The 13,709-nt window shown below is 34.2% G+C and overlaps 1 protein-coding gene across 1 annotated transcript; it reads left to right on the forward strand.

The window, feature by feature from the left end:
* The first annotated feature begins 11,485 nt into the window (after positions 1-11,485).
* Positions 11,486-12,292, forward strand: LOC133631348 (uncharacterized). The gene is made up of 2 exons (XM_062023535.1): positions 11,486-11,855; positions 11,950-12,292. The coding sequence occupies exons 1-2, from the start codon at positions 11,651-11,653 to the stop codon at positions 12,183-12,185; spliced, it is 441 nt and encodes a 146-aa protein (XP_061879519.1). The 5' UTR covers positions 11,486-11,650; the 3' UTR covers positions 12,186-12,292.
* The last annotated feature ends 1,417 nt before the right edge of the window (positions 12,293-13,709 follow it).

The following is a 13,709-nucleotide window of genomic DNA, read 5'->3' on the forward strand; positions in this document are numbered from 1 at the left end:
CTACTGGGCCTTCCTTCTGGGGGACACCTACTTTAGGTGGGCGATGGAGCCGGAGGACAAGCCCAAGCAGGTGGTCACCCCCGCCTGAGGAGGCAGCATCACCTTCTCATATAGTCAGCTTGTAGTCTTCTGGAGGACGCTCCTGTTGCATGTGCAGGTGGAGAGGAAAGACGAAGGAGGCTATCGAACAGGTGAGTTCTCACTTTGAAATATGGATTGGGACACCGCATTCCCTTATTATTGAAGTGAATTTAATTAAATTTATATAGCACTTTTTCTTTAGTGACTCAAAGCGCTTTACATAGGGAAACCAAATATTTAAGTTACATTTAAACCGGTGTGGGTGGCACTGGGAGCAGGTGGGTAAAGTGTCTTGCCCAAGGACACAACGGCAGTGAGTAGGATGGCGAAAGCGGGGATCGAACCTGGAACCCTCAAGTTGCTGGCACGGCCACTCTACCAACCGAGCTATACCGCTATCAGGTGTGTCCTCGCATATTTGCTCTTAGCGAAGAACAAAACAACAGATTTTGGTTTGCTGACTCAGCTTACAGCAGCTGATGGGCGTCAATCAAAATCCTGTGGAGGATTAGCCCCGACACAGCAGCACCAACCCTCCTCCACGGAGGTGTTTAGTTTTTCCCATCCTGCTCAACATGACTGACGACTACTACCACCCGGTCGCCTGGTGCATCCTCTTTGCCAATGTGGCCCTGGTCATCATCGAGTGGCAGTTTGTCATGTCTCGCTTTGTCCAAATTAACATGCCGCAGCAGAAAGAGAAGAAAACGCTGCCCAAGTAGGAGGACGTCTGGTCTGCACGATGTCCTCCTGTAGCTTTTTGTTTTGTTAGAGAAAAACCAGGATGGTGCGTTTGTGTTCATGGTGGAATGTCACAGAGGTTGTCACCTTTTCACCTTCTTCCCTTGTTTCTGCTCCGTTTCAGATGCACCTGACACCCACTCGTTTAGACGCCCATTTATTATTCTCAAGTCAAAGGAAAGAGCTGAAAAGAACACGTGGTGATCGCCAGGTAAGACCGATTACATTTGAAATCATAGCCATTTTATTTTATTTTATTTTAAATGAAATACAATTTAATGAAATTAAATACAATACAATAAAATAATATACAGTTAAATTATTTTCTTTTAATTTAAATAAAATTAATTTAAATTAAAAACATTTCTTTGATTTTCTTAGAATTTTTTATTTTAGATTACATTTTTTTATTGTTTTAATAGCACCTTCAGTTACATATGAACAACTAAGAATGGTACAGTATTAGATAAATACATCAATATAATTTTGATGTCACTGACATTTGGATCAGATACTGTATGTATTATGTTTCCATTTATTTCTTAATTTCATTATATTGATCTAATTCCGAAGGGAAACTTCTTCAACAATATTTTTATAGAAAAAATAACCATAATTATTATTATTATTATTATTATTAACATTTTGAATATCATATAAGTTAATCAGATGTATTTCTTTTTTTATTTTCATTTTGTCGCCAATGTTATTTTGTTTCATGTTTTTACTCCTCAGTTATAAATTCTGAAAAGAATAATACATTGATAAATCAAAATTTAAATAATTGATATTGCTCCTTACCATAACGAACATTTGAACACCATGTTTTATACAATTAAATATTTATTTGTATTATTATTATATATTTTTTAAGTTATACATCTGCAGTTAGTTAACTTGTTTAATGAACATTTTAAATTCTAAATAAATAATTAAATATAGTAAATAAATACATCCATATGCTTTTGGTGTTAGGTATGAATGGATCAAATATGTATGAAGTTTATTTGAAATGTGTTATACTGTATTTATTCCTTCATTGAGAATGAAAAAACATCCTTATAATGAACGCTAACAACAATAAATGTTATCCCTAATACCACGTCGATCACATTTAATTCATCTTTAAAAAATATTTTGTTTCTAATATTATTCTATTTTAATCCTCAATTCTAAAGTCTAAGAATTAATATAACACTGAAAAATCACATCAAAATGACAAATGCATTAATCAAAAAGTAAACAAGGTTGTTCCTTACAATTGATTACACTGTTTCAATGGCTAAGTAGTTGTCTACAAAATATACAGTATATATTTATAAATACCTTTGCAAATTAGTGTTATTTTACAGTTTGAATCCCCAATTGTGAATTCTAAAATTAATAAATGCTATGATAAATACATAAATGCATTCTCAACAAATACATAAAGAATTAAATAGAATGAAAAAAACAAACAAATAATGTCATTCACATTTGGATCAGATTTTATTTTTAATTAGTTTTTCAATGTACTAGTCTACAAATCTACTAAATGAAATTAAAACATGATCAAATATATATGTGTGTGTGTGTGTGTGTGTGTGTGTGTGTGTGTGTGTGTGTGTGTGTGTGTGTGTGTGTGTGTGTGTGTGTGTGTGTGTGTGTGTGTGTGTGTGTGTGTGTGTGTATATATGTATGTATGTGTGTGTATATATATATATATATATATATATATATATATATATATATATATATATATATATATATATATATATATATATATATATATATATATATATATATATATATATATATATATATATATATATATATATATATATATATATATATGTATGTATGTATGTATGTTTGGGCTGTGAATCTTTGGGTGTCCCACAATTCGATTCAATATCGATTCCCGGGGGTCACGATTTGATTCAAAATCGATTTTTTTTTCAATTCAACACGATTCTCAATTCAAAAACGATTTTTTCCCGATTCAAAAGGATTCTCTATTCATTCAATACATAGGATTTCAGCAGGATCTACCCCAGTCAGTCTGCTGACATGCAAGCAGAGTAGTAGATTTTTGTAAAAAGCTTTTATAATTGTAAAGGACAATGTTTTATCAACTGCTTGCAATAATGTAAATTTGTTTTAACTATTAAATGAACCAAAAATAAGACTTATTTTATCTTTGTGAAAATATTGGACACAGTGTGTTGTCAAGCTTATGAGATGCGATGCAAGTGTAAGCCACTGTGACATTATTGTTCATTATTTTTTTTATAAATGTCTAATGATAATGTCAATGAGGATTTTTTAATCACTGCTATGTTGAAATTGTAACTAATATTGATTCTGTTGTTGATAATATTCATTTTTGTTTCACTACATTTGGTTTGTTCTGTGTCGTGTTTGTGTCTCCTCCCAATTGCTCTGTTTATTGCAGTTCTGAGTGTTGCTGGGTCGGGTTTGGTTTTGGAATTGGATTGCTTTGTTATGGTATTGCTGTGTATTGTTTTGTTGGATTGATTAATTAAAAAAATTAATAATTAAAAAATAAGAAGAAGAAAAATATTTTTTTTTTAAATGAGAATTGATTCTGAATCGCATGTGAGAATCGCGATTCGAATTCGAATCGATTTTTTCCCACACCCCTTATATATATATATATATATATATATATATATATATATATATATATATATATATATATATATATATATATATATATATATATATATATATATATATATATATATATATATATATATATATATATATATATATATATATATGTATATATATATAGTGATGATGCAAAGTCAGTCATGGCTAACCATAAGCCTCTTTAATACGCTCCAGGTCTCAGTGCTCATGTGTGTAATCCGTGTACAGATGGAATGCTGATACGGCAGGTTGACACACTCAATCCTATTATCTTTCACTGTCTTATAAATCCACTTCTTCCATGACCTCACTCCGCCGCCATCTTGGCCCCTCGGTGAAGTTCTCCAGAATGTTCATATGTGAGGATTTAAGTCTGGACAAAAGATTAGAATTGGCACACTTTATGGTGAACTACATTATCACAGTCCTTCTTAAAGATTAGACAACTGCCCATCCATCCACTCACTTCCATCTCCCACTGAGCATAAAGTCACTCAACGTTGTTTGAACAGCTCAGAGGTCATCATGTCCCTGAACGCCTCACCAGGAGCTTTGCTGTGGAATGTCTCCCGGCTGGTGTTGGAGCACCGGCGGCTTCTTCAGCTGACCAGAGGAAACAAAGGAGAGGAGCAGGAGGAGGCCTACTTTGTGGACTACATCCCCCCAGCAAGAGATGCCATAGCGCTGCCACAAAATGTAATCTATGTCCTGGTCGGGGTAATGTTGGTTATGGCGGCCACTTACGCCATAGTGGGACACCTGATCAAAGACCTTATGCGTGACCTGGCAGGTAACCTCGGACAGGAAGTCCTCTTGCCCCACCCTGCCGCCTGTCTTTGCATCATGTTTTTGTCTCAGCACCACTTTTTCTACTTACAATTTGGTGTCATGTGCTCGTTTCCCCCTGTGGACCTCCACTTTTCCCCTGTGTTGGTGTGCAAAGGTCAAACATCCTGCCAATAATAAGCTTCCCTTTCCATTAAGGTGAATTTAGTCCATCATTTTAAATAAATCATGTCATGTGAAAATACAGAAATTATATTTTAAATCCAACGTATTTTGTAAACTTATTTTGATGAATGAAAAACATTTAGTAAATTATTTGAACCTAATAAAAATAATAAATGAATACGTGTTAAAAATAATTAAAACAATAAATGTAATGATATTGTAGTTAAATTAATAAAACATTTTAACTTTCTTTATAATATAATATGCATTGTACATATATGAAGTGAAATGGTATGTGTGGATGGATGGGCATTAGTAATGATACTAATAACACTACTGATAATAATGATCATAAAATTAATAACAATTATGATTATTATTATTCAAGTGATAATAGTTTTATATTATATAGTATAACAGTATTTCTTTATATCAAATAAATATATTAAATATATTAATACATTGATTAATATAATATATCAATAATTTATTATATTATTTGTTATTATTTATATACATTCATTATTATATCCAGTATCATCAATACTGTTGTATCTTTACAATCAGATACCAATGTAGATCATAATAATAATGAAAGATAATAATTATATGAATTCAGATCATTATTAATTAATTATAATTATTATTGTTACGATTATTGTTATTGTTACAATTGTTGTTATTATTATTTATTAATTTATTGTCATTATTTTTAGTGGTAGTAGTATCATTGTTTATCACAGACAGACATCGATCCATATTGTTATATATATATATATATATATATATATATATATATATATATATATATATATATATATATATATATATATATATATATATATATATATATATATATATATATATATATATATACATCCTTGTCCCTTTCGGGGTTGCTGGAGTCTATAAAAGCTAAATTCGGGTGGTAGGCAGGGTAAACCCTGGACAAGTCGCCACCTCGCAGGGCCAACACAGATAGACAGACAATATTCACACTCACATTCACACACTATGTATACACGTGTAGATGTACAGTATATTTGTGTGTGTGTGTGTATGTATATATATATATATATATATATATATATATATATATATATATATATATATATATATATATATATATATATATATATATATATATTTCAACTGTATGTATTTGTGTATATATATTTATATAATTTATTTTTAATATAATATATATATATATACATGTGTGTGTGTATATATATGTGTGTGTGACTGTGTGTGCGTATATATATATATATATATATATATATATATATATATATATATATATATATATATATATATATACACACTACCGTTCAAAAGTTTGGGGTCACCCAAACAATTTTGTGGAATAGCCTTAATTTCTAAGAACAAGAATAGACTGTCGAGTTTCAGATGAAAGTTCTCTTTTTCTGGCCATTTTGAGCGTTTAATCGACCCCACAAATGTGATGCTCCAGAAACTCAATCTGCTCAAAGGAAGGTCAGTTTTGTAGTTTCTGTAACGAGCTAAACTGTTTTCAGATGTGTGAACATGATTGCACAAGGGTTTTCTAATCATCAATTAGCCTTCTGAGCCAATGAGCAAACACATTGTACCATTAGAACACTGGAGTGATAGTTGCTGGAAATGGGCCTCTATACACCTATGTAGATATTGCACCAAAAACCAGACATTTGCAGGTAGAATAGTCATTTACCACATTAGCAATGTATAGAGTGTATTTCTTTAAAGTTAAGACTAGTTTAAAGTTATCTTCATTGAAAAGTACAGTGCTTTTCCTTAAAAAATAAGGACATTTCAATGTGACCCCAAACTTTTGAACGGTAGTGTATATATATATATATATATATATATATATATATATATATATATATATATATATATATATATATATATATATATATATATATATATATATATATATATATATATAATCATTTCAATAAATACATCACTGCTTCCTAAGTAGACAATTTATTACCTGGAAGTATGTTTTTAAAGAAAATATACATTGACTAAAGAAAGAAGACTGAACTCAAATATTTTGTAATGTACCTCAATAATTTTATTAGTGTTCAATTAAGGGTTGATATTAGTTAGACCCATAATCATAATAATAATGTGGCTTGTGTGGAATTATTTGTCAATCAATTGCATTTTGAAACAACATTTAACTGCAGTAGCCGTCTGCTGCCAACGGAGGCGCTGTTGACAGTCTAACTCAGAGCTGGGCAAATATTTTGACTTGGGGGCCACATTGATAGAAAAAAATGTGTTTGGGGGAACAATGTGTATGTGTGCATAAATGATATATACACATTTAGCTGTAAAAATCTGCTGTACAGTGTGTGTTTAGGTCTAAAACATTTTGACAGACCACCTCAAAAAAACGGAATGGAATTTTACAGTTTTTTTACTGAATGGAACACCTTAAATGTACATAGAAATAAAGATAGTGGGATTTGCAATATTAACTATGAACAATAAAACACTGAATAATAACACCATATGAACAACACTCCTCTTTTACTTCTCAGACAAGCAGCTCGATAGTTGTGTATCTTTTACAATCAAGCAAAACACAACAAAAATGAAAAAAAACCTGCAAAATATTAATGCAAAGTGTAAAAAACACCTACAATATGTTATATTATCACGTAAAAATCTGCTTCTGCATCTGTTTCCGACACGCGCGTCTGGGGCTGGCTGCTCTGAAAACAAACCCCGCCCACTCGGCTTTGTTCCTGGTCTGAGCTGCTGTGACGTAGATTACCGTAATAACTCCTATAACACTCAAAAGCGCCGATTTCAACCATTGAAATACTTTCTATAGTTCAAGACTTACGGCCATTTAAGAACAGCACTGCACATCATAATGGCGGCTACAGTTTTGATGTTAAAGGTCTAAAAAATTATGTGGAACGACCGGCGGGCCGGATTGAAAATCCTCACGGGCCGCATTTTGCCGAGGTCTGGTCTAACTGAACTTAAGTTGAGCAATGGCACACGTTAAAAAGGCACCATACTCATTAGTTCCCAACGTTTGATGTCATTCTTCTCCCCCTCAGACTGGATTCTTGGCCCCAAAGCAGTGGAGGATGACACATGTGAAGAAGGTGGAGCGGCACTGAAAGGAGATGAAGAAGAAAAAGAAGACGAGAATGGAGACAAGGTGGAGATGGAGAGCGAGAAAGAAGGGATGCTGCCAGACTGCCATGACAGTCCTCCAGCGAGGAGAAGCACCATCACTTCATCCTCAGGAGAGAAGAGAACGTGTTCACATAGTGTTACCTTCACCTGACCTTTGATCCCTCTCCCTTTAAATGAATCAGATTAGTTATTCTCATCTGATTAGATGAACACTTTTATTGTTCTTTTCTACACCTCATGTACTAGTCTGTACATATAGTAAGTACATACGTATATGATAAGATAGAATAATAATAATAGAATAACCCAAATATTGATTGTGAGGAAACTGCTGCGTTGTCATGTGACGTCCGTGTTCTTACACTGTGAGCTTCTCTTCAGTAAACAACTTAACAATACTATAATTGTCTCATCTGATTATTGTTACTGCAGCTGACCTTCCTGTGTGAATAATACCTGCTTAGCACACACACCTTATTTGGAATCCATGACTCAGCATCATCTTATTACAGAGAGAAGATACTGCAGATTCTGAGAGATACTAGATTTGTACTTTACTTTATATACCGTACTACACTACATTTATATCACTTTTTATGACTTTTTTTTACTATATAAAAAAGTAAATACTTTTTTTTTTAAATACAAAATTTAAATGAATCCGTTATGATCCTTTATTATAGCACTTTAATATTTGCACATTCTTAAAAATATATTTATTTTCATCACTCTATATATGTATTATCACTTGACTATTTTTTTTAACTATTTTTACATTGTATGGATTTATTTTATGTATTTTCTATTTCTAGTCTATTTTATTTATATTTTATGTACCCCTTTCCCATTGCTTTATTGATTCAGAAACAGATTATTTTATCTTTAGTGTTGTGAATGTCTTGTAATGTAATATATATATTAATCATATTTTAATGTTATGGTTATAAATCAAATGTAAAATAATAATCAAATAAATCATAAATAAACCTTGTATGTTTTTGTTCGGAATATAAAAAAAAAATGACAAACATGAATTTCATTTTAATATTTTTAGACACAAAATGAAACTTTTGATAACTAACAATATCTTATTGACATAAATGCATTTAACTTGTTTATATGCAAGCCTTCAGTGTTTGGAAAGCTTACCATGATAAAAATGCACATGTGCACAAGAAAATAAATGGTATAATTATTATTCCAAAAGATAAAATATGGTAGATGTCACTTTATTGTAACACTTTTACACTTACTTTTTTAACTATATGAAAAAATATATCAGAATCAGAATCAGAATCAGAATAGTTTTATTGCCATTGTTTGAGAACGGGTTCACAAACTAGGAATTTTTCTTGGTGCAAACGTGCGACATAAAACACATATAACACATATTTGGTATAAAAAGAGCTGTGACTGAGCTATCAGATAGACTTAGAAGGAATTCAAGGAATTCAAGGAGCTGCTGTTAGGAGTTATTGTTCATTTGCCTGATGGCCGAGGGGAAAAAACTGTTCAGGTGGCGGGAGGTGTGGGTCTGGATGGAGCGTAGTCTCCTGCCTGAGGGGAGAGGGGAGAATAGCGTGTGCCCAGGGTGAGAAGAGTCAGCTGTGATCCGACCCACACGCCTCCTGGTCCTGGAGGAGAACAAGTCCTGGAGGGATGGGAGCTTGCAGCCAATCACCTTCTCAGCAGCACATACGATGCGCTGCAGTCTATTCTTATCCTGGACTGTGGCGCCGGGGAACCACACTGTGATGGAGGAGGTCAGGATGGACTCTATGATGGCTGAGTAAAACTGCACCAGCATCTCGGTTGGCACCTTAAGTTTCCTCAGCTGCCGCAGGAAGTACATCCTATGCTGGGCCTTCTTGATGAGGGAGCTGATGGTCAGCTCCCACTTGAGGTCCTGGGTGATGATGGTGCCCAAGAAACGGAAGGAGTCCACAATGGGGACGGGGGTGGGAGAGTCAATCAGGGTGAGTGGGGATGGTGGGGCTGTGACTTTCCTGAAGTCCATGATCATCTCCACTGTTTTCTGGGTGTTTAGCTCCAGGTTGTTGAGGCTGCACCAGGACGTCAGCAGGCCCACCTCTCTCCTGTAGGCGGACTCATCGCCATTCGAGATGAGCCCGATGAGGGTGGTGTCATCTGCAAACTTGAGCAGTTTTACGGATTGGTGACTGGAGGTGCAGCAGTTTGTATACAGGGAGAAGAGCCAGGGGGAGAGTACACAGCCCTGAGGAGTACCAGTGTTTGTGGTTCGACTGTCCGAGACAATCTTCCCCAGCCGTACGTGCTGTCTTCGGTCTGTCAGGAAGTCATTAATCCAACTGCAGAGGGAGTCGGGCACGCTGAGCTGGTAGAGCTTGTCTCGTAGCAGTCCAGGGAGGATGGTGTTGAAGGCAGAGCTGAAGTCCACAAACAGGATCCTAGCGTAGGTTCCTGGGGAGTCCAGATGCTCCAGGATGAAGTGGAGGGCCAGGTTCACTGCATCATCCACAGACCTGTTGGCTCTGTAGGCGAACTGCAGTGGGTCCAGGAGGGGGGCGGTGATGTCCTTGAGGTGGGGCAGGACCAAGCGCTCAAAGGACTTCATGACCACAGACGTCAGCGCGACCGGCCTGTAGTCATTTAGTCCTGTGATCCGTGCTTTCTTGGGGACAGGGACAATGGTAGAGGTCTTAAAGCAGGACGGCACGCGGCATAGCTCCAGAGAGGTGTTATAAATGTCAGTGAAGACAGGAGCCAGCTGGTCCGCACAGTGTCTGAGAGTGGAGGGGGAGACACCATCCGGCCCGGGGGCCTTCCGCATATTCAGCTTCAAGTTATATAAATGAATACATGATTTAAATAAATGAATAAATAATTACATAAATCAGTTGTGGTCCTTTATAAAAATGAAATATACAAATAAAGGAGTGCATACATAAATACATAAACAAATAAATTAAAATGAATAAAAAAGTAAATATATACAATACATAAATGCATTTATCAGTTGTGGTCTTTTATAACAACACTTTTACACTTGCATTTTTATTATTTTTAATATACTATACTTAGTTTTTTATTGTACTAAAAAAAATAATATAAAAATAAATGAATACATACATAAATACATAAACAACTAAATTAAAATTAATACATAAATAAATAATAAATAAAATAAATACATAAATCAGTTGTGGTCCCTTATAACAACACTTTTACACTTGCAATTGTATTACTATTAATATACTATACTTACTTTGTTATTGTACTAAAAAAATAAAATACATGAAAACATACATAAACAAATACATTTAAATAAATAAATACATACAATGCATTCAAACCCTGGCCGAGTCATACCAAAGACTATAAAAATGGGACCCATTACCTCCCTGCTTGGCACTCAGCATCAAGGGTTGGAATTGGGGGTTAAATCACCTTAATTATTCCCGAGCGTGTCCACCGCTGCTGCTCACTGCTCCCCTCACCTCCCTGGGGGTGGAACAAGGGGATGGGTCAAATGCAGAGTTTAATTTCACCACTCCTAGTGTGTGTGTGGCTATCAGTGGTACTTATAAGTACATAAATCAGTTGTGGTCCTTTATAACAACACTTTTACACTTGCATTTGTATTACTATTAATATACTATACTTACTTTTTTATTGTACAAAAAAATGACAAATCTAAATAAATGAATACATACATAAATACATAAACAAATAAATTAAAATAAATAAATAGTTTTGAATCATAACACTTTTACACTTGCATGTTTACTACTTGTGACTGTAATGTGATATTTGTCAGCTTTTAGCTGCTGCTGGATCCCAAATTTCAGATGACTGAAGTATGAGTACTAACTTCCTGCTATAGTGGAAATGTCCTGCCTGTATTTGACCCTGAGTGCTCCAAGCTGCTCTAATCTCCTTCCATCTTCAGCACAGCTCAACATTCCACATCCTTATGGACTGGAGCGGCAGAAACCTGACAATACTTCACTCTCACCTTCCAAGACCTGAAGTTAGAATGACGCCTTAGAAGAGGACTTCCTGACTGAGCGCCATGGAAGCACCAGTAGATAATTTAAGGGTCCGCTACAAAGAAGAAGATGGGACGGTGCTGTTTGAGAGCTACATTCCCCCCTCCAGGGACGCCATCCACCTGCCGACGTACGTGCTCTACCTGATCATGGCCATTTTCATCCTGCTGGGGGTTCTCTACGCCATCATCGGACACCTCATCAAGGACCTCATCCATGACTGTGCAGGTCAGGGGTTACATCAGACATGATATCTTCTTATCACGGGCCTTATTTATCATGATTGCACAATGTAACCTGTGGAGGGATTCTTGTCTCCCAGACTGGCTCTTAGGCGAGCAGCCCGAGGAGGTGGTGGTCAACTACTGTGAAGCCAAAGACAAATTCATGGCTGATTGGTGTCCGGAAACCACGCCGGAGCTGCAGGAGATGGCCCGAGCTGAAGAGAAGAAGATGGCCGATAAGGACTTCATGAAGTCACCTGCTGTTTGGATTATTTCCACGGAGCCGTGTGCCACCAGGACGGGACCCCGCGTGGTGTTTGGGAAGAGGACTTAGAAAGAAGATCATGTCCAATCAATGGGTGGATATTTGACTTCAATGACAATTCACGTTGTCAATTAACTACAATGTCAAGTAAAAAGTGTTGAATTTGTTTTATAAAGAAATATAAAAACAGATGTGTACGAAATATAGACTTTTTTTTTCTCATATCCCTTTGTCCCAACTTTTACGGGGCGCTGTAAGTGTGTGTGGGAGTATATATATATATATATATATATGCATATATAAATATATAGTGTATATACATACATGCAGTGTGTGGGAGTATATATATATATGTATATATACATATATTTTTTTTTTCAAATGAAAAATGAAAAAAATTCATATATATATATATATATATATATACGTATATATATATATATATACATGTATATATACATATATATATATATATATACATATATATATATATATATATATATATATATATATATATATATATATATATACATATATATATATATACATGTATATATATATATATATGTATATATATATACATGTATATATATATATATATATATATATATATATATATATATATATATATATATATATATATATATATATATATATATATATATATATATATATATATATATATATATATATATATATATATATGTATATATATATATATATATATATATATATATATATATATATATATATATATATATATATATATATATATATATATATATACAACTATAGAATATAGTAGTACAATGTCTGTGACTTTGTTGTTATTGTACAGGCGTTGGTGTTAGGAGGACCTCTAGTGGCAATTTTAAGTGTCAGTGCAGCTGCATGCAAACAAAGATGGCAGATTTTACTCATTTTAGCTCAAGGGCCGCATGGAGGAAAATGTGTGCACACGCGGGCCGGACTATTAAAATCATGGCATTAAAACAAAAAAAATGAAGACAACCTCAGGTTGTTTTCTTTGTATTACTTTGGCCAAAAATTGAACAAACACATTCTAAAAATATTACAATAAAAATATTGAAAAAAATAACGGCATCGGTAAACTTTAGATCCATGAAGGAAAGAAGAAAGTGAATGAATGTTTATAGCTGAATACATTTACATATGCATAAAAATGTGTTTTCTTTTTTATTATCTTTTTAATGAATTAAGTAACGTTTATGACAACCTTTTTCCAAAACACAATATAGAATGTGAGATATAACAGGATAATGCATACGTTTATCATTTGTTTTCAAAATGCTTACAAAAAAGTGGGACCCGAAAATGTATCGTAGGACCCCATTTTTATGACTTGATTTTGAAAATTCCTAGCGCCAACACTGATGTGTGCAAAACAGCAGTAGGCGGCTGTGGCCTGCGGGCCGGTTCTAATAAAGTTAAAGTTAAAATACCAATGATAGTCACACACACACACTAGGTGTGGCGGAATTATTCTCTGCATTTGACCCATCACCCTTGATCACCCCCTGGGAGGTGAGGGGGGCAGTGGGCAGCAGCGGTGGCCGCACCCGGGAATAATTT

Source organism: Entelurus aequoreus, linkage group LG16, assembly GCF_033978785.1.
Source record: "Entelurus aequoreus isolate RoL-2023_Sb linkage group LG16, RoL_Eaeq_v1.1, whole genome shotgun sequence".
In the NCBI taxonomy this organism is placed as follows: Eukaryota; Metazoa; Chordata; class Actinopteri; order Syngnathiformes; family Syngnathidae; genus Entelurus; species Entelurus aequoreus.